The 26,180-nt window shown below is 49.7% G+C and overlaps 1 protein-coding gene across 3 annotated transcripts; it reads right to left on the reverse strand.

Annotated features, from left to right (window-relative positions):
• Nucleotides 1-3,455: 3,455 nt before the first annotated feature.
• Nucleotides 3,456-25,754, reverse strand: IL10RB (interleukin 10 receptor subunit beta). 3 transcript variants are annotated; one of them, XM_082840321.1, is made up of 7 exons: nucleotides 25,626-25,754; nucleotides 24,235-24,358; nucleotides 20,933-21,090; nucleotides 19,521-19,621; nucleotides 15,592-15,739; nucleotides 10,807-10,964; nucleotides 3,456-4,306 (listed from the first exon to the last, which is right to left on the reverse strand). In XM_082840321.1, the coding sequence occupies exons 1-7, from the start codon at nucleotides 25,672-25,674 to the stop codon at nucleotides 4,025-4,027; spliced, it is 1,020 nt and encodes a 339-aa protein (XP_082696447.1). In that variant the 5' UTR covers nucleotides 25,675-25,754; the 3' UTR covers nucleotides 3,456-4,024. The 3 variants fall into 3 exon arrangements, with proteins under 3 accessions (XP_082696447.1, XP_082696445.1, XP_082696446.1); XM_082840319.1 differs by having other exon boundaries at nucleotides 19,521-19,687; XM_082840320.1 differs by lacking the exon at nucleotides 25,626-25,754 and adding an exon at nucleotides 24,732-24,831 and having other exon boundaries at nucleotides 19,521-19,687.
• Nucleotides 25,755-26,180: the final 426 nt, after the last annotated feature.

Consider the following 26,180-nt stretch of genomic DNA (forward strand, 5'->3'; position numbering starts at 1 on the left):
AACTAGTGCTTCAATGAACATCGGGTGCATGTATCTTTTTGAATTATGGTTTTCTCAGGGTATATGCCCGGAGTGGGATTGCTGGGTCATATGGTAGTTCTATTTTTAGTTTCTTAAGGAACCTCCATACTGTTCTCCATAGTGGCTGTATCAATTTACATTCCCACCAACAGTATAGGAGGGTTCCCTTTTCTCTACACCCTCTCCAGCATTTATTGTTTATAGATTTTTTGTTTTTTGGCAGTACGCAGGCCTCTCACTGCTGCGGCCTCTCCCGTTGCGGAGCACAGGCTCCGGACACACAGGCCCAGCGGCCATGGCTCACGGGCCCAGCCACTCCGCGGCATGTGGGATCTTCCCGGACTGGGGCATGAACCTGTGTCCCCTGCATCGGCAGGCGGACTCTCAACCACTGTGCCACCAGGGAAGCCCAATGCTGAAGTTTTATTTGACCATCCAGAAAGTGTGATTTGGGGCTACAAACCTAGTTTTGAGATTGTAACTTCTCAGGAAAGATACTATCTTGCCTCTCCACTCAGAAATAAAACCGAAACCAAAAAGGTTCGCTTGTAGTCCCTGGCGAGGGTGTGTAGTAGGCTGAATAATGACCCTCAAAAGTACCAGGTCCTAGTCTCTGGCATCTGTGAATATGACCTTATTTGGGAAAAGGGTCTTTGCAGATGCGATTAAATTAAGGATCTTGAGTTGGGTAAGTGATCCCGGATAATTATCTGTGGGGGCCTTAAATGCAATCACAAGTGTCTCTATCAGAGAGAGGCAGAGGGAGACACACATACAGAGGAAGAGCAGGTGATATGATTATGGGACAGAGATCAGAGTGAGGCTGCCGCAAGCCAAGGAATGCCGGCATTTGGATGAGGCGGGAACAGGTTGTCCCGTAGAAACTCTGAAGACTTTTTCGACGCATTAAATTCAGCCTAGTGTTACTGATTTTGGACTTCTGAAGTCCAGAACTGTGAGAGAATAAGTTTCTGTTGCTTTAAGTCACAAATTTTGTGACACGTTATTATGGCAGCCACAGGAAACTGATATAAGGGTGGGATGGGATTCACTTATTCCTGGTTCACCTTCTACAGGGTAGCGGACGCTCGTTGGGATATCAGATTTATGGGGAGGCCTCCTTTACGCCCCACCTTGAGTGAGCCCAGAGCTTTGTCTTCCGTCTCCTGAGTCCTTGTGAGGGGCTGACATCTACAGGGTTTGTCAAATGCCCTCAAGGTGAAAGGTGGTACTTGACAAACTTCTCTAGGTTTCGGCCTCTGAATATTCCTTCCTTCCTTGCTAGGAAACATCTGAAGTGTTGTTTTTTTAAACATAACATCCAGCATTTTAGTTGACTTCATCTGAGGGTCAGGGAAATTGCCATCCTGCAGGACAAGGAAGTCTAGATGTAGTTCCCTAAGACTGCTGACATCGTGGGGGCCAAATGGTAGACATGTCTCCTTCTTATTCATCGTGCAGAGACATGAGCAGATTTCATCATTAAAGAGGCGATCAAGAGACACACGGAGTCATGAGGAGGATAGAATACGAGGGAGACCTCAGCAAACATCCATCAGTGGTGGGAGTTGGGGATGTATGCCGCGGGAGCGGGGGAGGCACTCAGACAGTGGACAGTGCATCTCTCAGTGTGGCTAGAGACCCTGGTGGCTGAGATGCCTCTGATTCCACTCCCACAACACAAAATATGGGGCGGGCCAGGGCAGCACCTCGGGTCAGCTCCCGGCCCTGGAGGGCCTGTGCCTTTCCTCGCCCCCGTCCTAGCCGCACCGTGTCTCCCACTCTTGGTAGGAGGTTGTTACACCTGCAGTCTCCAGCTAGTCATTCTCAGGCTTCAGCTGGTCCCCCGAAGGCCTCCAGGATCTCCCAGCCCTGGGGGACAGGTGTTGCTAAAAATCCCTCTGCTGGGGAATCATGCAGAGATGTGATGACTCACTCCTGTCTTACTCCTGTGCCCGCCTGGGTGGGCTTTTAGGACTGGGAGATCCACATCCACTCTGTTTTGCTTTTGGAGGCCTGCTCGGGGTTTTAGTTTGCAACCACTGGAAACTGACTCTGGCTGATAGAAGCAGGAAGCGAGTGTCTCAACCTGATCTTGGGGAGCTCACAGCATCTCAGGAAGGGTTGGAGGAAGAGCCTCGGGAGGACGCAGGCAGGAACAATGTCCAAATCAGACCTAGTCTGTGGCTGATGCTAGTTCCCCCTGGCTACTGGATGCTTCTACCAGAACCCCTGCCTCTACTGCTGCCCTGCACCCACCTCCCCATCTTCCAACTGAAAGCTGGGCTGGAGCCCCGGTTGTGTGCCTATAGTCCAGCAGCAAGGGGGCTGGAAAAGAGCAGGTGGCATTTTGAGCCCTTAAAAAGGGCTGGAGGGGCTTCCCTGGCGGCACAGTGGTTGGGAGTCCGCCTGCCGATGCAGGGGACGCGGGTTCGTGCCCCAGTCTGGGAGGATCCCACATGCCACGGAGCGGCTGGGCCCGTGAGCCATGGCCGCTGAGCCTGCGCGTCCGGAGCCTGTGCTCCGCAACAGGAGAGGCCGCAGCAGTGAGAGGCCCGCGTACCGCCAAAAAAAAGGCTGGAAATGGGCAGGTGGCATTTTGAGTCCCTTCACACTTGCGAAGATGGAGATTCCTCAAACATATGAAGAGGGGTTTAGGCAGGGACTGGATGAATAACGGGGTATCTCCTTTCCTTCTCTCCCAAGTCAGGTGCATCTACACGTGTACAACTTGACAGCCCTCCCGTCACACCTCCTTCAGGGAGGAAGAGCTGAACTGCGGAAGAGAATTAATTTCTCCCTTGTCATAAGACTAGCCCCAGATTACAATCAGGGGCGCTAAGAACCCAAAACATGGTGATCTCTCCTTCACATTATTGAAAGAAATTTAAAAATACTGAATGGGTCAACAAACTTCTGACCTTTTCCCCCATGTTGTCTCTTTTAAAAAATGTCAAATTATTTCAAATAGCGGTTTTTCTATTCTGGGGACTTTTGATGAATCTGCTTTATTTGTCTGCTAGGACATTTGTTGCTGACCGAGGTTTGTGAAGTCAGTCACACCCATGAGATTATGTAGCTGGTAAGGCCAGCTACCGTTTATTGAGTGACTGCTATGTGCTGGCACTGGGGTGGGCATTTTTCACCAAGTGTCACTAATCCTTACATCCCCAGGTACAGATGAGGAAACTGAGAGGTTACAGGCTAATAAGTGTCCGAGGTAGAATTCAAAGCCCAGGGCCTTCTATTCTCTGAAGCTTCCCAGATGCTGTCGGGCCCCTGCGCCTGGCACAGTCCCTGGCTGACAGCAGGCAGGGACTGAGGAACACCCGCTGAATCAATGAACATTAAAGATGGCACACGAGAGCCTGGTTGACTCTGACAATCACACAGATGTAGTGTCATTAAACGAACGCACACGGATTAAACGGAGAATAAGACTTTAATTGAGCACCAGCATTATATACATAAAATGTGTCCGCATAGAAAAATAAATCCAGTCGAAGTGTCCCTGAGAATCCACAAAGTCTGTGCTCTGTACATGTACAGTGTTTGCTGACGGTTACTTTTGAGTCGAGGCCATTTTTCACATCAGTCTATCGGCACTCTGGTCAGGTTTTACAGCATCTTGGTTTTTATTCCTCATTTTAAATATTTTTGTTTCTCACCATTTAACACTTGTTTTTCGTTTTGTTTGTTGGGCCGTGTGGCTTGTGGGATCTTAGTTCCCCAACCAGGGATTGAACCCAGGCCCCAGCAGTGAGAGTATCGAATCCTAACTACTGGACCACCAGGCAATTCCCTGGAACTTTTTTATATTGAGTGAGCACATGAGGCTGAAAATCACACCTTCAGTGGCTAACTATTTTTTCAAATCATTAAGGCCTTTATAAGGTGGCTAGTTCCCAAGATGGAGTATTTGTGCCAAGTAAGCCTTTAAAATCCAGCTCCTTGGTGGTGTGGACGTTGTCCCAGTGTCTGAGGTTCTCAATCTGGGGGTTACTCAGCTGGTCTCAGCCCTTGTTTGTCGGTTGCTCTGATCACCCTCAGAGGCAGGCGTGAGAAGGAGGGGGTCGCTGTGCCCGGCTGAGTGTGTTTCCTCCTTGGAGGCCAGCTCAGAGGACCCCTGCCCAGACAAGGTCCTAAGGCTGCAGCCCGCCCCAAGGTTCGGCTTGTGGCTTTCACACACTTCTGTGATGACGCTCAGTTTGTCAAAAACTTCATTCTCGTCAGACAGTGGGAAGGAGAAAAAGAGAAGTGTGCTGTGATGAGGGTGGTTCAGAAACTGCAAGAGAAAAAAAAGAGTTACTTATCAAATTTCCCCATTTCTTTTTCTGGGCTCACAGTTCTATACAGAACTCCTGGCTGGAAAACGCTGTTTTAAAAATGGGACAATTACCATATGATCCAGCAATTCCACTTCTGGGTATACACCCATAAGAACTGAAAGCAGGGCCTCAGCTCTCTCTCTCTCTCTCTCTCTCTCTCTCTCTCTATATATATATATATATATATATATATATACCCGTCTTCAGAGCAACATTATTCACAATAGACAAAGATGGAAGCGGTCCAAGGGCCCATCCATGGAGGACTGGATAAACAGAACGTGGTCTAGCCATACAACAGAATATTTTCTGCCTCAAAATGTAACGAAGCTGATACATGTTACAACATGGGTGAACCTTACGCTAAGTGAAATATGCCAGACAGAAAAGGACAAATGGTGCGTGATTCCACTTACACGCGGTACCTAGACTAGGCAAATTCACAGACAGAAAGTGATGGTGGTGGCCGGGGCCAGGGGCAGAAGGGAGATGGGGAGGTTTGTTTATCGGATACAGTTTCTGCCTTGCAAGATGAACGGAGTCCTGTGACTGGAAGGTGGTGATGGTCGCACAACAATGTTAATGTACTTAATACCGCTGAACTGGACGCTTAAAAGTGGGTCAGGTGGTAAATTGTATGTTATGTGTATTTTACCACAATTTAGAAAATGCGACAATAAACCCGCATCTCATTTGCTGAGTGATCACAGGTCCCCCTCTGAGAGCTCCTCTTGTAAACCCAGAGGGAGAATTAGGATGGTCCCAGAGCTGTGGGGCTGATGCCACCTGGGCATCCGTGCCTCTAGGAAGCTGGGATGCTGTGAGCACGGCGTAGATGTGTCTTGGAATAACAGCTAGTCTCCTGTGCGTCCTCAGGCTGAGCTGGGGGCCCTCTTTGGTGCTCCCCAGCAGCCTGTGTGTCCCTCTGTTTCAGCCAGCTCCGTGGCGTCCAGTGTGGCAGCCACCAGCCACTTGAAACCTGGCCGGTCTGGATCTACGTGTGCTGGAGGTGTAAAACACATACCTGATTTTGAAGACTTCGTATGAAAAAGAGAATGTAAATATTTCAACAATTGAAAAAAATAATTGAGTGCATACTGAAATGATATTTGGGATATATTGGGTTGCATAAAATGTATTATTAATATTAATTTCCTCTGTTCCTTTTTACTTTAAAAATAACTGTGGCTACTAGCAAATTTAAAATCTATGTGCTTTGTTTCCATCTAGCCCGTTTTACGAATGATGACTCATGGTGTGTCCCTTCCAGCAGACGGGCTAGTTACAGACAGGAACCAGAGTCTAATCGTCCTTGTCGCTCCAACACTTCAACCGTGAAGATGCCCATGTACGTTTCCTGAAATATCTGCCGAGCGCACATTCTCCGCTTTTCATCCTTGTAGGTTCACCGAGGCTCTTAAATCTTCAGGACGAGGTGCAGAAACATTCCTTAAAGCGTGGCATTCATTTTTAACTTCTTCCCCTCAGTTGGTTCCACCTTTAAGGGATCAGTTAAGCCTTCTGAAAGTAACTTCCATACCTCAGCCCTGGGAGATGACTTAACCTAAATTCTACCCTCCCCCACCCCCACCAGCCAACCGAAGGGAAAGGCAGGGGTCAGGAATTTCGCCCAGGTCCGTTGTGCAAAGGCGGTAGCTGCGGAGAGGAGGGACCTCCCCAAAGGCTCGGGTCCAGTAGAGCCACGGGAACACACTGGAAGCTACCCCTGACTCTCCTGGGAGACAGGAGAGGAGAGGACAAAGCAAGACGCGCTAAATGTCAAGAAAGCGAAGAGCAGGCTGGTGGCAGGCTCAGAGTATCCGCGGTGGGTAAACCTCCCTATGGCTTTTTCAGCTAAACGTCTCCATCCCCAGCAAATCTCCCTCAACTCAAAATTAGCCTCTGGGCCAGGGTTAATGAATTCTCTGCATTTTGAGTCAAACTGGAGAATTTCATGATCTGAGGACCCTGATCTGCTCATGGGTTCCTGGTGCTTCCTTCGCCCTCACTCCGCTGGCCCCTCTCCAGCCTCCCCCGCCCACCCATATTTCTCACTGGCCCACAGTCAAGCCTGCCAAGTCTTCCAGCCTGGGAGGCCAGAGCTCCTGCCATCTGACCCCTTAATTAAACTTGCCTCTGGCTTCGGTTCGCCTGGTCCCACACTGTCCCATCTGTCCTTTCCTGTCTGATGAGCCCCTCTGATGGTGAAGCCAGAAGCAAAAAGCAGGTACACAGTTTGGCTTCCTCTCGGCTCCCCACGTACAGAGCACCTCCTACGCTGAGCGAAGGGCCCGCCCGTGTGTCCTTCCTGCTGCGAACAGGCTTCTCAGAAGTGCACCTCTAGAAGATGCGCGTCTCATCCTGCTGCTGCTGCAGTCTCGCTGGCACTCTCGTTAGGAGGTTCTGGCCGCTCTGAGTCTCTTGCCTACAGTCACGCGGTCCACATTCTATCCATGTCAGGAGCTGTGCTGCCCACACTTGTTCACTGGAGCTGAAACAGCTCCCAGCCAAGTCCCTGTCCAGGAACTGCCCTCCGCAGAAGGGAGCTGCCTTGTACGAGTCCTTCCCAGGGGCAGCCCGGACAATGGACTGGCTGGTGTGGGAACAAAGGCCCGACGTCAGCTACCACGACAACACATTAACAGGCCCAGGAAAGCAAGAAGTGGCAAGGCCTCCCTAAGAGACGCACTCCAGAGGGTGGGGGAGTCACCCTGTGAAGAGTCAGGGGCCTGTCACATCAGTTTTAGGGATCCCACGGAATAGGGAATGCCAGGACATCCTCTCCAAAGGAAGGGACCGTTATTGTGTCTTACCCGCCACCCCTGCCAGGGAAGCAAGATGCGAGGTGGGCCTCTGGGTTCTGGGGGGGCAGCACATTCCACACCAGGAATATGGCTCCTGGTGTGAGTGATACAGAAGGCTGCCGGCTCTGAGGGGGGCCTGGAGCAGGAAAGGGCCCCCAAGAGGGTACGGGCTTTGGAGCAAGCCGTCCTAGCCACACCTCACGCCGGCTGATGCTGGGGTACGGAGGCCTGGCCTCACCTCCCAGTGACATCTCAGCTGAACCCAGTGAACATGAAGAGGCCGTGAGACCCGGCAGATCCTTGGAGGGTCTGCGGTGGGAAAAGAGGCTGAGTGGAGTTTATGGCAAATCCCAAGAGGAGCGTCACTGTGTGGCCACTACAGTTCTGAGGCCAGGCTGGCCACCTGCAGCCGAGAATTATACGCTGTTTGAAAACAGCTCCGGGAGTATTGGCCATGGGGACTTGGGAGAGACAGAGCCTTGGGCCACAGGACACCAGGTGACCGTGCCACCTAGAAGTGACCCTCACGAGGCCTGTCAGACCCACCAGGTCCTGAGGTGGGGTCAGAGGGCACGCGTGCAGGCGGCCCGGCCTCCCCTGCATCTACCCCTGCTGCACCAGTACATCTGCCTCTGTTCACACCATGACCGCGCCGGGGGATGGGTCCTCATGACCAGGAGAAGCGGGAAGAGGTCAAACGTGGCTCACAGGGAGGTCAGCGTGGCACACGGGCACAAACCAAAGATGGCCCACAGCTGCACTGGAGCCCCAACTGGGGGCCCTGATGGCAGTGGGGGGGAAGCTCCCAATAGGCAGAGCTCCGGGCCGTGCATCTGGTCATCCCCTTTGTGTGGAAAGAAAAGTGGTCCAAGATCAGGTACTCATGGAATCCGAGGCAGGGGCCGACGGCGAGGCTGGTGGTCAGGGGCCAGAGGAAGGGAGACTGGAAGGCCAGCACAAGGGAGTCCGGAAAGAGGCGCGTGGATGGACTGTGGGAGCAGCTCCAGGTGGGGAGGTCTCTGGACCACATATGAACTCCGAGACCCAGAGCGGGGCCCTCTGCCAGTGGAGCTCTGTCAGGCCTCAGCAGTGCCAGCCACGGCCCTGCAGGATAGGGACAGCCGATCATTCCCGAAACAGGTGTCAACTCCAGCCAGAGTACACTGGTGCCCCTTCCAGAGTCCATGCCTCAGAATGTGACTTTATTTGGAGATAGGTCTTTACAGAGGTACTCAAGTTAAGGGAGCTCATTAGGGTGGGCCCTGATCTGATCTAAGGAGATCTGGACACAGATGGGAGAACGCCATGTGGCGATGAAGGTGAGATGGGGGGGCGCTTCTACAAACTAAGGAACCAGAGGTTGCCAGCAGCCACCAGCAGCCTGGGGAACGACCGGGAACGGCTTTTCCCTCACAGCCCTTGAAAGGAACTGACCCTGCTGACACCTGCATCTTGGGCTTCCAGCTTCCAGGAACTTGAGACAATACGTGTCTGCGGTTTAAGCCGCCTAGCGTGTGGTAATTCTGTTATGGTGGCCCGTGCTGACTGACACAGACCTCACATTACATCATGTCAGGCCATGGGACCCCATGACAGCAGAGGAGGCCAGGAGTGCAATACCCTGATGGTATCGCATGCGGGGCCACCCACCCAGCGTCTGCCAGCCTGGAAGGACGACGGCTGGCCCGCTGAAGGTACGGGGGGAGGGGGGGACTGGGAGTGGTACCAGCTTGGAGACGGTGCCCTGTGAGGACCGGCCATCGTCCTCCAGCACTGGGCACGCACTGAGAATCAATGACAGTGTGTGATAGTGTGTCCCCAAGAAGTAGAGTACAGGGGCTCAGGGACCAAGGGGTAGAAGTAGGAGTGGCCCTGCCTGCCATCACTCCCGCTGACCCACTTGGGGAACTGGTATCCACGCAATCTTAGGCTCTGTGAGCTCAGAGCAGGGGTCAGCAGGCTATGGCCAGGGGCCGAAAGCGGGTTTCTTTGTACGGCTCAGGAGTTAGGCACGGTTTTAGAGTTGTAAGTGACGCCATTTAAGTGGTTACGTAAGTATCTACATAATATCTCAATCTTGGTCTCAAAGCCTAAAACAGTTACTATCCCAGTGGGGGACGTTTCCACCAGGAGACACAGTAGGGATCCCATCGAACTTTAAGTGATAGCTGCCACCTCGTCATGCCAGGATCCTTGTGCCGAGAAACTAGCCAGCAAGGAAAGGAGTCGCCACACGGGTCATAAGGAGGAGAAAAGGCTGCTGCTACGTGATGGGAGCACCCAGCTGGGTGATGGGGCATCTCATGGTATTGGGACTTCCCCTGCCCAATTCTGACGGCAAGTGGATAAGCACAAGTGCCCAGATCCCTGGTGTCCTGTGACCAGGGGCTCAGTCCTCGCAGAGCGGAGGGTCTGAGTCACCCCATCAGGTCAGTAGCCTATGTCAGCAGCGGCTGGTCAGGGGAGAGGGGCCTCTAGAAGGGAGAGCCGAGCAGCGGGTGTTACTTGTGCCCGTGGGACCAGCTGCAGTGATGGGGCTGGACCCTGTTCCGTTAACCTTCCTCTTGTAAGCTAAGAGATCGACTTAGCTCCTCGAGAAGCTGCGCCCGTGGGCCCCGGTGGTTTATGGGGTGGGCTGGAGTGGACGCTGCAATGCGCCACCCAGATGCCCTTCAGGAAGGAGGAACTTGCTCCCCTGGCTGCTGGGAGTGGGGCTGCCTCCCCACTGAGCGTCTCCCCCAAGGTTCCCGGGGCTGAAGGAGCTGCCACATCTAGTTACACCTCCTTCCTGGGGGCACCCACACCCAGCCCAAGGGTAATGTGGGCCCGCGGGCCCTCTAGCCTCAGCCCTGGACATCTCTACCACAGCCCCTTCAGGACTGGCATCGTATCCCTCATCCCATCCTGCTGCCCTCTCTCCCGCAGAGGTGTTACTCACAAGGCTAGCTCCACTAAGACTTCTGAATGCAAATCTCCATTTTAGAGTCTGTTTCCTGGGGAATGAGACCAAAGACAGGATCATTTGGGGCTGAGCCTGGCACATTTTCATTTCTAAGTGTGAGAGTACAGGCAGGATGATTTCATTTCTTTAGGTCACTTCCGTCCTACAGTCTCTATCCAGGTACATCCTTTCTTCTTCCCAAACCTTTTGAAAACAGCTTTCTTGAAAAAAAAAAAAATTGCTTTCCTAAAGTCTCGGACACACGTCCCGTAATTCCAGTCGCTCTCAGATGCCCCACAGCTGGAACCGCTCTTGCCCCTCCCCCCATCCTCTGCCCATGGCTGTTCGCGGGCACTCAGCCTACAGTTTTCCCTCTCTCATCTTTTCTGCTCCGAGCTCTGCTTTATCTCTTCCTGTCCCAGGACCATCACCTTTGCTCCCTGATGACTTGGGGCTCGGGGAAGGGAAGGTCGGAGAAGGAACAACGTCCAGGTTGGAGGACGGGATTCGGAAAACAAACCTTTACCCCCTCCCGTAGGGCGGTTCCATGAGCTCAGACTTCCCTGGAGTGGCACCAGGGATGGCACCAGCGTGCAAGGCGCGTGTCATTCTCCAGGAAACCACGCTGTGCTGAGTTAGGCGGCCCTGACTTAGAAGGACAACTTCTGGTCAGCGTTTCCGAATCCACACCTGGCTCCATCCTGCTACCTACCTCTTTCAGGTGCTGTGGAAGAGAATTCCTCGGGGGGATGGCATGCTTGGCCTTCCTGTAAACGCACCGCAGCAAGACGAAGCAGCCAGTGAGCGTCAGGAGGGCGGTGCACACCGAGGCTCCCAGGACCCCGGCCACGATCCAGGTGGGGGCGATTTCTGCAGGGACAACGGGCTGGGTCATGTTCTTGTCAGGCACAGATTGGCTGACAGTGACCGAAACACTATTTTCACCATCACAATCCAATGGTAACCCCTGACCGTTGGGGGGACCCACACGTTTGTCTCGGAAGGCGTGAGGAGGAAACCCAGCAGCTGTTCGAGGATCCAGAGGTTTTCAAGTCTCACCCTTTCCTGTCTTCCTCCAAGCTGGGTTTCTGGCATGATTGCTGGTACACACACAAAAGCAGCGGCCGCAAGAACTCTGACCCACTTTACCTACTCACAGGGTAGCAATCAGCTCCCTGGTGGGGATAAAGCTCTTCTGCCTTGAAGCAGAAAACACGACTCCCTGGGCCCCAGAGCCCCGGTGAAACACACGCGCTACAGCGTTCTGAACTGAGAACTGCACAGATGACCCCACCTGATGCCCTGCACTCAGAGACCTCCCCCAACAGTGTGGTCGCCAGCAGCCCAAGGCTGAGCTCTGGGACCGCCCAGCACCCCCTTGAGCTCCTCTCTGGAAAAACTCAAGGCTACCAAAGGAATTCACCTTTGTTCTGCCAACTCTTGACCTTCCTTTCTTAGTGCATTTTCACAAAAAGCTCGGGACTGTAAATCTTTCCTCTGTCCCTTTGGGACCTACATGTATCTCCTACAACCAAGGAGCGTCTTTCTCAAGGACCTGAAGGCCATTTCTTTGAAATGTCATCATCGGGAAGGAGCGAGCCCCCGTCTAAGAGTTCCAGTGGGACCTACCCTGGCATGGTTGGTGACACGATGATGAACCCCTGGGGGACAGTGCCTGGGTCTCCTTGGGTCTCCAACCCAGACATTTGAGCATCTTAGACAAGGACATTCCACAGGCACACCTGGTTGATGGTGACAAAATTCAAAGGATGCTTTTGTGACTCACCAAGAGGGGGAAATGGGGAAGGAGAGCAGACACTGTTTTACACAGGCTGTGAATTGTGGGAGAATCTAGTGATCAACACCCTCTATATAAGGCTCTCTAACTTGTTTCAGTCTGTCTGATCATGCTGTCAGGTGGACTCCCTTTCTGTTTCACAGGGAAATCGTGCCTTTGCTTACCTATGGGATTAATCTGTAGGCAGTGGGCTTAGATATTACTTCCTTCCTGTCATTTACTAGCTGAGCAACTTTCGGCAAGTTACTTCACCTCTCTGGACCTTCATCTTCTGTCTCTGAAAGGGGAGAAGAGCCTTTCAATGCTCTCATTGAAAACTTGTGAGGTTTAAATGAGAGAACTATGTTTAAAAAAACCTAAAATGATGTTTGACAAAAGCAGATTTTCAGTGGGCTATACTTTTCCTTTCCTTTTTTTAAAAAAATTATTTATTTATTTATTTTTGGCTGCGTTGGGTCTTCGTTGCTGCACGCGGGTTTTCTCTAGTTGCGATGAGCGGGGGCTACTCTTCCTTGCGGTGCGCAGGCTTCTCATTGCGGTGGTTTCTCTTGCTGCGGAGCACGGGCTCTAGGCACTCGGGCTTCAGTAGTTGTGGCACGTGGGCTCAGTAGTTGTGGCACGTGGGTTCAGTAGTTGTGGCACGCGGGCTCTAGAGCACAGGCTCAGTAGTTGTGGCACATGGGCTTAGTTGCTCCGTGGCATGTGAGATCTTCCCGGACCAGGGACCGAACCTGTGTCCCCTGCATTGGCAGGCGGATTCTTAACCACTGAGCCACCAGGGAAGCCCTACTTTTCCTTTTCTTTTAAAAAATGTTTGGGGGCTTCCCTGGTGGCGCAGTGGTTGAGAGTCCGCCTGCCGATGCAGGGGACACAGGTTCGTGCCCTGGTCCGGGAGGATCCCCCATGCTGCGGAGCGGCTGGGCCCGTGAGCCATGGCCGCTGGGCCTGTGCGTCTGGAGCCTGTGCTCCGCAACGGGAGAGGCCACGACAGTGAGAGGCCCGCGTACCGAAAAGAAAAAAAAAAAGAAAAGTTTGGATTTTGTCAGTTAATAGGTGATCACTTAAGAGTCACGAAATATTTGAAATAGTTCTCTTTTCGGTAAAAGTGTGTGCCTCATGCCATGTTTCATGACATAAACCTTAAGGAATATTTAAATGCATGATTTTAATAACGTCTTTATTAATAACGGTAATGACATTGAACCCATATTGTGGGCTCACCCTGTGCCTGGCGCTGTCCTGGGTGACACCCTTTGATTCCCCTCATTTTGCAGACGAGGCGGCCAAGGCATCAGGCAGTTCAGGATGCGCCCCACACCACTCATTACGTTGGAGTTCACAGCAGGGAAGGACGGGACGCAGGACAACCGGGCATGTACTCAGGCTTGGGGAAAGCAGTTGGCAGGTGTTTAGAGGAAAGAGGGGTGATTCCAAGGTCAGGGATTCTAGGGATTCAAGCTGGATGAGGATCCCCAAAGCACAGAATTCTGATTCAAGCACAAATGATTCATGAAAGGAATAAAAAGATAAGCTCTCGTTATTTAACGGTGCTGTTGAGAGGCTTAGCCATGGCAGGAGGAACACAGGCAGGTCGACTCAGCCTCAGATAGAGGCGTGGCACTGGACAGGGAACTACAGAAAAAGAAAGGAGACTGACAGAGAATTCCCTCCAGAGAGACAGCAAGACTTTCCATCTTCTATATGGCTCTGCATTCCTGAGAAAATGTGCTTAATATGATTGGAGAACAGCTTCGGATGGCACTGAAAAGATCACGTGCCTGGGTGAGGTGAAAGATTCCTAGATTCAGGCAAGTAATTCGTGCATTTACAAAACGAAGGGAAAAAACCCAACAACAAGATTCAGGAAACTCCAGGCTGGAAAGCTGGATGTGATATCCAGAAAAAAATACAGACATTCTGGAATGGATGGTTAAGTGGCTAATTACAAATACTTAAGAAAGATAAGGACAATCACAAAAAATAATGACATGAGGCCACCGAGAAGAAATTGGCTCAAAGCGGCTGCCTTTCCTGTTTTTGGATAGGGTTACTTGTTGGTAAATTACGGCACATTATGGGCTGTTTTTTCCCAAGCTGTTTTCCTTGGAATGCTCATCCTCAAAAAAGATGTTGAAAGATCAAATATGCTAAAAATGCTAATATATAGGGTGACTTTTCTGAGAGAGAAATGCGGCGTACCATCATTTCCAAGCACATCTGACTACCGGGCTCTTGTTTTGAGAAATATCCCATAACCACTCATGGGACACGGTTGTGACAGTTGCGGCACTTGGCACTGGGTGTCAATTTCAGGTCATATTTGCCAAAGTCTTACATGGTGACTTTGTGGACAGTAAAACCAAATAGCTTACATAATAGTCCACTAGATTCAGATGGATTGGTGACCAGTAAGCAACTAGTTAGGCGGTCTAGAGGGAGGTATATCCTAGACACACCAACAGTTTAAACAACGAACTGGTAAGGATCCTGAACCTCCTACCAGCAAATCAGTTGATGAGACAAAGCAAAACAGGGAGAGAAATATGTTCAATGGCAAAAACCAACATTCACGAAGAACTTGATAAGCTGAAATGATGAATCACTGTGGCGGCAGCACTGCAATTGCCTCAGAATGGCAGTGACACAGAAGATGAAAAGTTTTACTCTCTCTCTGGAGGGAATTCTTCATTACGCTCCTTTGTACTTCTGTAGCCCCCAGATCAGCACCTTGCTTCCAGGAGGGCCTCCGTAAATGAAAATGGTCAGGAGCAGACCTGCATGTATGCATCCTTTTGTGGTCTGAGCTGGCGGAACCTCTGGACATCTTTAAGTGACAAAAAGGCCCCAAAGGGCCTGACGTTTGTACACAGACATCTAGGCCACAAGTTTTTATCATTCTGTACGCCAATGCAATGCATCCGTACAAAATTACTCAGTGTCTAGGCCAACTGGTACCCTCCCCCTCCCTCTTTTCCTCCTTCCCTTCCTCCTTCCCCATGTTTTTTTTTTTTTTAAGAAACACCAAGCGTGGAGGCACTCTGCTAGACACTGCGGTACACATCATATGTGGGGGACTGTGTTGAGGTCCTGAATTCACGAGGAACCCTAAAACCAGCTTGCTGAGGACAGTGAAGGGGTTTCCAAACTCTTCCCATCACGTGCCTGAAGGAACTGGAGATGCGCAGCCTCGGAAGGAAAGGCTTCTGGCGGGGGGTGTCAGGGCTCGACCTTGGCTGGGTGGGCTTGGGAGGACTGAGACTTGCTTCAGGGAGCCCAAGAGGACAGAACGAGCACACTGGAGGCGGACGCGTGGAGGGAGACCTCAGCTCCCCGGACGGAAGGATCTCCCATCCATCCCTTTGGTCTAGGAGTGAACGAGCTGCCTCAGAAGGTGGGGTCTCCTTCCCAGCATGAGGCGGTCAGTCGCGGCTGAACTGGGTGGGAGTTTGAGCTGGATGACGATCTCTAAGGAGCCTTCCGGCCCTCACACTCCCGGGGAGTCTCTAAAGCTACTTAAGATGCTCAGAGGAGGGACTTCCCTGGAGGTCCAGGGGTTAGGACTCTGTGCTTCCACTTTAGGGGGCGTGGGTTTGATCCCTGGTCGGGGGGCTAATATCCCACAAGCTGCATGGTGCCCTCCCTTCAGGAAAAAGATGCTCAGAGGAGACAGAACTGTAGACGGTGCATCTCGAGACTCACCGTCAGCGGTTGTTTGCTCACAGACAGGCTCACTCCACTCCCCGGTTTTGTTCCGATCAGGAAGAAACCCTCGAACTTGAACACAGTAAGTTGTCTGTGACTCAAGATTTCGGAGGACCTCGAAGTCATACTGACCAGTAACTGGAAACTAGTAACAGAGACAAAAATAAGAACATGCCTCAGCAGTGAAGGGACATCATCTATTCTCCCCCGCCTCCCCGCCCCACTTACTCGTTATAATCTTTCCTTCAGGCTCAAAATAGGAGGATGAAGGAAGCAGGCGCTCCACCTGGGTCATCTCAGGGGCCCCGGAGACCATTCTGAGGTCGGGGTGGGCAGGGCAAGGACTGACCATGGTCCTGCCAAACCACCTCATGCCCTGAATTCTCCAGTTGAAATGACACACAAGCCATCCCACTTCCTTTTTTAAAAAAAATAAACCAGTTGTATGGGTTGAATTTCGCCCCTCCCAAATTCGATGTTGAAGTCCTAACCCCTAGTACCTTCAAAAGTGACTTGGTTGGATAGAGGGTCTTTGTGGATGTAATCAACATAAATGAGGTCATTAGCGTGGGCCCCAATCCAATACGACTGGTGTCCTTATAACGAGAAAATTTAGACACACAGAATGCCACGTAAGGATGAGGCAGGGATTGGGGTGATGCCTCTATATACTAAGGACCCAAAGATTGCCAGCACCCACCAGAAGCTGGGCGAGAGGCCTGGAACAGATCCTTCCTCATGGTCCTTAGAAGGAACCAATCCTGCTGACACTTTGATCTTGGACTTCCAGCCTCTAGAACCTTGAGACAATACATTTCTGTTGTTTCATCCACCCAGTTTACAGTACTTTGTTAAAGCAGCCCTGGCAAATGAACACACCGGTCATCTACAGTAAGACTCAGTGTGATTTTCTAAGTCCAGAGCATGTTCCTGACAAGGCTGCCTGGGGGTCTCCCCTGAATCACTTCTCCATTCACGAACCTGAGCTGCCCGCCCCCAAGCGGCTCGACTCCCCTCGAGGGCACGCCCCTCAGCCTAACTCTGGTGGGGGCGTCCCAGACTCATCTTAGTTTAATTTAAATATATCATAATTGATGATGTATTTCTGAATTTGAGAAACCAAAATAGTTTACAGCAAAATCAAGGGAATTCAAAGAGTACATACTGCCTGTATTTCCAGCATGGTTACAATTTCCTCACCGAAGGGCCTTATGAAAAATCTGTTACGTGAATAGGAGCTGCAATAGAAAGTGAGCACAGACTCTGTTTTTACTTTAGTAATTGGTTACTTTTCTTTGGGGGCTGGGCCTGCTGACAGCTTGATTCCTTTATTGTATAAGAAGCTAAGCTCACTGAAGGCGAGAATTGGATTTTACCAATAGAAAACATGAAGAGTACAGTATAACTTCTAATCATTAAAAGCAGAAATAAAAACAAAAAACCCCTGGCTTTCATTTCCAGGAACCCAATATTTCTAAAACCTTACAATGCATTTTTTTCAAGGCTAAACTCAGAGGTTGACACGTCAGAAGCATACATGGAAGAGGGTGGCACGGATGTGAGGGCTTTTCTAGCCTTTTTTCGCTTCTGGGCAACTTCTGATTTTTTCCCACTTTCTCCCATCAGGAAGAAAGAATTTCTAAAAGCTTTTAATGCTCTTAGCTCGGCGACCTAATATGGCACTCTCTCAGAGACACCTGCATTCTAAAGGGGAACCATTTAATCTTATTTCTTTCAGGCTGCTGTACCTGAAAGAACCTGGTATTGTACCAGTCAATACCAATGACTGGGTGGTTTATCAACATTTACTTCCCACGGTTTTGGAGGCTGGGAAGTCCAAGGTCAAGGCACTGGCAGATCTGGTGTCTGAGGAGGGCCTGCTTCCTGGTCCATAGCTGGGTCTTCTCAGGAGTCCTCACATGGTGGAAGGGGCAAGGGAGCTCTCTGGGGCCTCCTTTATAAGGGCACTAATCCCATTCACGAGGGCTCCACCTTTATGACCTAATCACCTCTCAAAGGCTCCGCGTCCTACTACCATCACATTCGGGATTAGGTTTCAAAGTATGAATTTGCAGGGGAGTGTGGGTGGGGTGGGGAGAGGGGGAAGGGAACACAAACGCTGAGTCTACAGCACGTATAAACCGGTAAAGGTGACCCTGCAGGCACAGTGAGGGAGGCACTGGGGAGCAGGCAGCCTTTCCAACACTCCGTGTGTCACACCAAAGTCTTCCACACTGCAGGCAGAGTGAAGGCACAAATATGTAACCATATGCCTGTCCTGAGGGCATATTCTAGGTAAGAAGCTAGAGAGATAAACTGGGTTTTGAATTTCATGCCTGGGGCAGGAGGCACTCAGGCCTGGTAACTGTGGAATCTGATCCTTAATCACAGTAGGCTGCAACCTCCAGGAGTCACCTTCGTACCCCAGACTTTGGCAGGGACACTTGCATTTGATGTGACCATAAAACTTTCTGTGTTGCTTCCTAGGCACACAAATCCTGGGGCCTTGACTATAAGCAAAATCATCTACTCTGTGAAGAAGGCAGATGCCCTGCGTCAGTTAACGAAGCATTTCTAAAAACTGAAGTATAGTTGATATACAATATCTTACTGGTTTCAGGTGTGCAACATAGTGATCTGACATTTATATACGTTACGAATTGATCACAACAGAGCATTTTTGGGGGAGGGAGATTAACTTGAGATTTTTGGGGGGCTACATAGTATGTAGATATAAATTTAATTACATCATTCTTCAGACAATATGCATGGGTGACCCTTTCTTCCCAAACGCTTGAGAATCAGTGATAAAATCAACATTTAATGCAGAGGAGATAACATACGCATAACTTAACTTACATAAAATATACGTAAGTTAGTTTAGGACCACAGATGGCATTCAACTCAGAAGCACTAAGTGTAAGAGTTGAACAAAGATGAATGAAAATAGTCTTGACACGTCTACACAAGGGCACGGGAACCTCACGTATTGACCATACCCAGTGTTCAGGTAATGGGACAAGCTTACTTTTTTCATTATGTCATTAAATTCCTCAACAATCCTATAAAGTAGGTTATTATCCCCACTTTATTAATGAAGTGGATTATATGCTCATTTTGCAGACCTGAGAAGCTGAGGTCAAGAATGTGACTAGAGTCACACAATGGCAGGGGCAACGTTCCAACAGGATCTTTCCACTCCCAGCCCATGTTGTGAAAGGCACTGTCCCTGGAAGAGGAGGAAAGCAATGGGGAAAAGTGGGGTCAGTCCAGTAAAATGTGACACCCACCATTCATCCAGGGCTGGGACTGCCCTGGACACGGACTTGACTATTCTGTGGTGTACTGGGGCCTCATGCCATGCAACAGTAGACATTCACTGATCACCTGACTCTGCTGACTCCAAGTTCCACCAGCCAACAGCTGAGTCAGCTCTGCCTTCTTAGGCAACTTCCCTTTGGGGAGAGAAAGGCCTGAGCTCCTGCACCAGCACCCAGAAGTCTGCTCTGTGCATTGCCCTTGTGGAATGGGAAGCATGACCTGACATACCGGCCATCCCCCACAATGGGAAGCTTCTGGAGCTCAAAGGACCAGGCCTGAGATCCTCTGGACCAGTGGTCCCCAACCTTTTTGGTACCAGGCACCGGTTTCGTGGAAGACAATTTTTCCAAGGACCAGGGGCAGGGGGGTGGTTTTGGGATGATTTATTTATTGTGCAGTTCATTTCTATTATTGTGCAGTTTATTTCTATTATTATTACATCAGCTCCACCTCAGATCATCAGGCATTAGATCCTGGGGCTGGTCCCCAACAGACCCCTGCTCTGGACCATAAGGTGCTGCCACCTGGCAAAGCCTCCCTCCGACCGACATTGAGCAAAGGAGAGGGAGCTTACATCTGCAATGCATGTGATTCGCCGTGCTTACCTTTGCGTCTGAGCCATTTTTCCAATATTGCACATGATAAGTCCATGAGTTATAAATATTCCTCATGCTCCATGTTTCAGGTTCATTCTTAATTTTCGGGGCTAAGAAACGCATATGTAAAGAATTAGCAAGTGCTTCTACTTGGATTCTGGGAGGTCCGATAATGGCTAAGTATGAGAACAAAGCAAAATGACAATCAAAATTCACATGTTAAAAACATCAACATTTACTTTTCGTAACTGGGCAGACCAACTGGGCTACTGAAGTACTCTGCCCTGTGATACACTGCTGAGGTGATGCTGACAGACGTGGCTAAGGAGGATTCTTGGATTTTGTTTCTTAAAAAAAAAAAAATCTATTAATCTTTGCCTTCATTAATCAGGTTTAGTCCATTTATGTTTACTGTGATTTGATATATTTGTAATTATTCCAACTACATTACTTTGTGTTTTCTGTAAAGAGTCCCATTTTTTTTTTTTTTAATTCCTCTCCTCTTTTTTTCTTTCTGTTGGGTTGAATCTTCTTTATTTCCATTGTTGGGTTGGAAGCAACAGATGGTATTTCTATTTTTAGTGTTGAACCTATATAATTAAACCACTTTCCAGCAAATACATTTTCCAACAAAGTCTGAAACTAGATCTTCCCAGACCAGGGCTTGAACCCATGTCCCCTGCATTGGCAGGCGGATTCTTAACCACTGCGCCACCAGGGAAGTCCTGGGCAATCCTTCTAATGCATCTCTCGATCTGCTCTTTGGAGGGCTGCACTTGAGTTCTGTTCATGAGATTCTTCTCCTCCTTATTCTCTCAATTGCTATCTGGTGGTTTAATTAGTTTTCAATTCCTGATGTTCTAATGATGTTCATTTTATGACCTCTGGTGGGTCCCCATGACCTTCCAGCTCTAACCCGGGAATATTTGTTTCAATGCCGACCAGCCAGCCTGACCCAACCCATCTGCCGTCAGCTGTATCCGTCCCTCTGTCCTTCATTCTGGGCCAGCTGGTCCTTCTGTCTCTACACCTGCCTCAAATCAGTCTTTATTCTTCTGCTGATTGCATCACATTTCTTTAAGTCATGATTCCAAACTGACTTCCTCCTCCAAAATTCAACACACAAATCCTTCTAGTTTTTCTCATTAACAGCGCTGGCTCCAACTCGTTTTTACCCTCGAGGCATTAAAGTCATCAAATTTATATTTAATTATCTTATTGCTTTATGCCTATCCTGTCCTATCTCTCCCACAAACTTCTTTAAGGCCACAGCCCTTTTTATTACATTCCCTGAGCTCCTTGTGCAAGGCCATCCACTTGGTGGGCACTCAAAGAACTCCTGCTGACGGGCCAACCAAGGGGGAAATGAAATCAAGGCAAGATGATGACATAACAACAAAATCAAAACCAAGATGGCTTACTGTCATCCACAGGACAGAAGGTGATGTTTATCCAGTCTGAATGCTCGTCTTCAAACTGAGCCCTGACCCTCAAGGTGTGGTCGCCATACTTGGAAAGACTTGAGAAATCACATTCCGTCAAGGCAGTACTTGTGCATATATCTTGGAATCTCCTATAACTACAAAATCAGAAGAAATCATGAGAGTTCTAACCTCAGTCGCTCTGAGGCTGACTGATGCTTTATTCTTCTGCGACCAAAGGATAATGGAGGATAACGTGAGGAGAATAAAGCAAATTCTTTACTGTCAATTTCAAAGAATACTAGGTATCGTTCACACGAGCATTTTCCAAACTGTGCTCCATGGAACCTTAATGATCCTTGAGGTATCATAAGACATTTCAAAAACAGTCCATCCCACAGTCAAACAATCTGGGGCAAAAACTGGGTGAGACATGAACAGGTGTCTGTCTTCACAACAGAACTGCTCAGAGACTTTCATATCCTAGTAAAACGTGTCTTTCCAAAAAGGGGTTGAGTATTCAACATATTTGACCAAGGAAGCTGCCTTCTTTAACTATGTGTTTCTGAAACTTGTGGGGCATGGTTTGTGAAATGTTGATATTCACAGATTAGCCAAAATAAGTGTATCATAATGATTTCAAATAATGTCTTGTAAGTGACTATTGTTCAGTTACGCTGGAAAAATTATAAAATTCGTTGACCTCAGATCTCCAGCCCTGGCACCAACCCCTGAAGGGAGGGTGGCAGAAACATGAAGTGGGAGGAAAGGAATGTCTGAGAATACCTACCAGGTACGTGTAACTTAACCTCACAACAGCCAAAGGAGCTATAATTAGCTCCGCCTGAGGTAAGGAAATCCAGGCTCTGGTCTTGCAAAAAGTAGGAATCTTGTCTGACTGGCACCTTCCTGTCTTTGTGCCAAAACCAATCTGGCTACCCTAAGAGGTAATAATGAAGATGACGGTGATAACAATAATAACAGCCAACACTTGTCAAGCACGTAGGTGTCAGGTGGGGCACTGATTTCGCAGTATTATCTCACTGAATTTTCACAACCCCAGGAGGGCGGAAGTGACATCACTCCTATTTTATAGGTGAGGCCCAGGTGTAGAGAGCCTAAGACGCTCCCCCATGGGACTTGGGTCTGCTTGACTTCAGAGCCCATTGCCTCAGGCACCACTCCACAGTCCACGGCACTCTTAGGAGGCAGAGATAATTGGGCTTATGCTATTTCACTGTCTGCTTTTTTCACTTAATAGACCACAAACATTTCTCTAATCAATCAAGTCTCCGTGGCTGCCTAACATCCCATCGTTGGGGAAATCCAAGGGTCATTTCATGAAGGAGGTTTTCTCACATGCGGCCATTTCTTTCCATGCATTTAAACTAATGCATGAATTGGGTGGAACACAGAGTATTGCAAGAGTTGTTCTGCAATAACTTCCGTTTCACTAGGTCATTTTTATTGCACCTACAGATATTTTTCTTCCCATTAAGTAGCTAATAGGATCTATTCCCCATATTTACATCTAAATGTTTTAGATGTTTCCATATTCAAATCACCAAGCCATCCTCTGAAGTTCCCTCCACCACCGGCCAGCCCTACCCAATGTACACATACAACAAGAATTTGTACTGTGCAACTGCTCAGGTTAAATGCTAATCAAACCTTTTCCAGAGCCACAGAAGGGTAATCAGATTTTTCAGGATCAAATTTCTTCCACACCCAGCACGTGTTTTGTTTTCCCCAGCACAGGCCATGCTTGGTCTGCAAGTCTATGCTGAGGAGACCTGGAACCCAGGTATCCATTCTTGGTTATTGGGAGCTCTCATCTAAAAGACAAACACCTAAAACCAAACGCCTCTACTCCAATGGCAAAGAAGCAAAGAACAGAACAACAAGAAATAAGCCACAGGGGAGAGGGACAGACAGAGAGGGAAGCTCATTTTCCACAGTGAAATCCCTAGAGCTGTCAAGACAGAGTGGAGAAAACACAGATGAAATTATAAAACCAGTCAGTGCTAGAAAATACACCGCAGGAGAAAAATAAATCTCAGAATGATGCTTATTAATTAAGTCCTTGGGGAAACTGACAAAACTGGAATATGGACTTAAAGGACTGTATCACTGGTGAAGCTACCAAATCTTGATAACTGTACCGCAGCGATGTGAAAGGTTATCCTTGCTCTCATGACGTACACAATGAAATATTAAGGGGCAAAAGCAAGAAAATGTGGCGAGCCTTAAAAATTGGTGAATATAGGCTCTTTGGAAGTTCTTTGTATTATACTTGAAATTTTGAAATGTCTTGTTACCTGGGAATTATTTCGAACTAAAAAGTTTAAAAAAAATGTAAACGAGGATTATCTTATTCATCTTTCTCCTTCTTCTCTGACTTAGCAGGCCTTGGATATGTTTGTAAAATAAAGGCCGGGTGGGAGGAGTGTGGGATCCGTGGCATCTGAGACCCCCAATTCCTCCCTCCTCGCTGAAGGAGCTGTCTGCCTTTGACGAAGTTTCTGAGTCACACGGGAAGCAGGTGTGCAGCTCACTGGCCTTTGGCTTCCTGTTGCTGTCTGCACCTGGCACAAAGGTGCGTCATCTGCACTCCAGCCTGTGGTGTACAGTGGCAGGCTGCCAAGGGAGGGCTGGCGACAGGCTGGGCAGGTCCTGGGAGGTCAGAACACCACTGAGGCAATCGTGGTTGGCGATACCCTTCCTTCATAAGCGTCTGCCCAGCAGCTGTCTTACATTCAATTTCAGAGTAACTGAGTGCTCACTATGCAAATGACCTGCACCCCCCCCAGTACTGGGGTGTGCAGTTTATAACCTACTGGAGGGGGTCGGCGGTAAGCGAGCAAGGGGCTTCCTGCCTGCTTTGAATACCTCAGTTTTCTTGGATGGCTTCCACTGTTGACTTCTCGCAATACTACTCTAATAACTGGAAGATGGTCACCACGGGCATTTGTCTCTTAGAAAACATTCATAGTGACAAGCCCGATATGTTTGCATTGCGGTAGGCTGCCACTGTGGCCGATGACACTCGCCATCTACATGATAAAATGTCTGTCACACCATGAACCATCACAAGAAAAAGGAAAAAGGAGTTTACTTGTCTGTTTTCAGAGAACAGCGCTTTCACAAGAATTTCTGGGACAGAAAGAAGAAGGCCAGGAGAGAGGCTCCCCCTGGGCTGTCAAGGTCACTGGGGTGACAGCAGTCAGACTCTCTCCTTGGTCTGGCCCAGTGACCAGCCCAGCCAAAGCCACCATCCTCTGACAAGAGCACCCCAGACTTACCTTTGGTACTGAGCTGTGAAAGTCAGGTTCCCCTTGGGAAAAGCAGGCGACTCCCACCGTAGAATGTTCCTGAAATTAACTGAATTCATTCTGACATTTTCAGGAGGTGGCACCATTCCTAATGCTGTAAAAATAAAGGGGAAAAAGTTGGCAACTCTCTTCCTCTAAAAGGCTGTCCAAGAAAATAACTATATCCCATACTCAGGTCTTCCCTATGGCTCCAAGTCTTCAAATGGGCATGTGGGTGAAGGAGAGACATGCTTTAGCTGTGCTGAGGAGTCTAGATTGTATCTGAAGAGAAGAAATTGCTAAGGGGAGGAGGATAGTAAGAGTGAAGTGGGGATGGCTGAGGGTGACCTGGATTTGGGTGGTGGTAGAAAGGTGTGAAGGGGTGGGTAGATGGATTTTAGGTATATTTCCAGAGGCATAAAATCTAGGTTTCCTAATACATTTGGTGTGAAGAAGTAGATGTTAATATCCACTCCTGGCTTAAGTACCTGATGGCCTGACTGGAGCTGGGGACAGGGAAATCAGGAGTCCCAGTGGAGAATTTGCATTAGGTTTGAGATGTGAAGGATACGTAAGTCGGTATATCAGAGACAGCTGGATGAATGAGTCTGGGGCACAGAATATAGATCTGGGCTAGAGACAGAAATAGTTGTTAAACGTTTTAATAGAAAACGCCAAACATACACAAAAGTACAGAGAAGAGTATATTAAACCGCCACCGGCCCCATCACCCAACTAATGCCAACAGATATAAATTTGAGAGTCCTGAGCCCATAGCTGGTATTTAATGCTAGAGTTCTGCTGATACCCCCCAAAAGGGATACTGTAGGGGAAGGAGAGAAGAGGACTCGGGCATGAACTTGGCTGTATGGAGATCTGGTAGAGGGGGAGGATCCCAAATAGAAACAGGCTGGTTGGTAGGAGGGAAACCGGAGAGCAAGGTACCCTGGAAGGCCAGGGATGAGTTCATCAGAAAGGAAGGAGGGATCCATAGTGCTGTTTGAACCTCGGCTAGCAATTTAGAGCGGGACAGGAAGGGTTTCACTGGATTTAGAACTCAGAAACAATAGAGCTGCAGAGTTGAGGGGCAGAATTCAGATCTTGGGGTGCTGGGGACTTAGTGGGAGGCCCTGACGGCCCGCCCAGGCACTTAGTCACTTTGAGTGCGCCTCTGGGGTCCGCTCAGGGGTCGTCTTTGGGGCCATCGCTGCCCGACGTCGTAGCCAAGCCTCCTGGTTCCCGAGCGCACCTCGGGTCGGGACGCAGCGCCAAGGCGGGGCCGGGTCTCCGCGCAGGCAGCCCGGCTTGGGAAGCGCGCTGGGCGCGCGATTGAGCCGACACTCCGGAGAATGCCTGGCGTCCCCTCCCCGCAGACCCCTCACCTGACACCAGGAGGCAGCCGCCCAGCCAGCTCCGGAGGCTCTGCGCCATGGTCGCGCATGGAGCCCGGGAGGGCGCTCGGGGGGCCGCGGGCAGCCACCGGGCACCGGGGTACGCGCCCCTACGCCCGCTTCCGCGCCAGCGTAGGGAGCTCTGGTGCCCCCGCCCCGAGGCTGCTTCCGGGAACCGGCGGGGCGGGGCGACGCGAAGCCCCGCCCCTGCCTCGGACCCCGCCCCCGCGCGCCAGTCTCTAGAGGCCGTTGTCACCCGATTGGCAGATTGGCAGGGGCAGGTGCAGAGGTGGAAGGGCACTATCCTCCTCCAGGTGAGTGGAAAACGGATTGTAAAACATACTGCAAAACTGTGCGTGCCGTGTCCCTATTACCTTAAATGCATGCTTTGAAAGGAGTCGCAAGTTAAATAAATACACTCCAACGCCAACCCAGAGGTGATATCTGGATGGTGGTGGTTTACACCATGCAGTATTCCCCAAGTTTTCTCCAGAGAACAGGCACGGCCTCTGTAACCCCTCTCCCCGCAAATAAACTGATTTTAAA

Source organism: Leucopleurus acutus (genome assembly GCF_964270905.1).
Source record: "Leucopleurus acutus genome assembly, chromosome: 5".
In the NCBI taxonomy this organism is placed as follows: domain Eukaryota; kingdom Metazoa; phylum Chordata; class Mammalia; order Artiodactyla; family Delphinidae; genus Leucopleurus; species Leucopleurus acutus.

What these genes read in the sequence shown, in the direction of transcription:
- IL10RB (XM_082840319.1), bottom strand. Translation starts at nt 25,674, where the DNA reads ATGGCGCAGAGCCTCCGGAGCTGGCTGGGCGGCTGCCTCCTGGTGTCA. An exon ending in CGGCTGCCTCCTGGTGTCAG is followed by an intron (nt 24,359 to 25,625) that starts GTGAGGGGTCTG and finishes TTATTTTTACAG; the next exon opens with CATTAGGAATGGTGCCACCT. An exon ending in TGAGCAAACAACCGCTGACG is followed by an intron (nt 10,965 to 15,591) that starts GTGAGTCTCGAG and finishes TTGTCCCTGCAG; the next exon opens with AAATCGCCCCCACCTGGATC.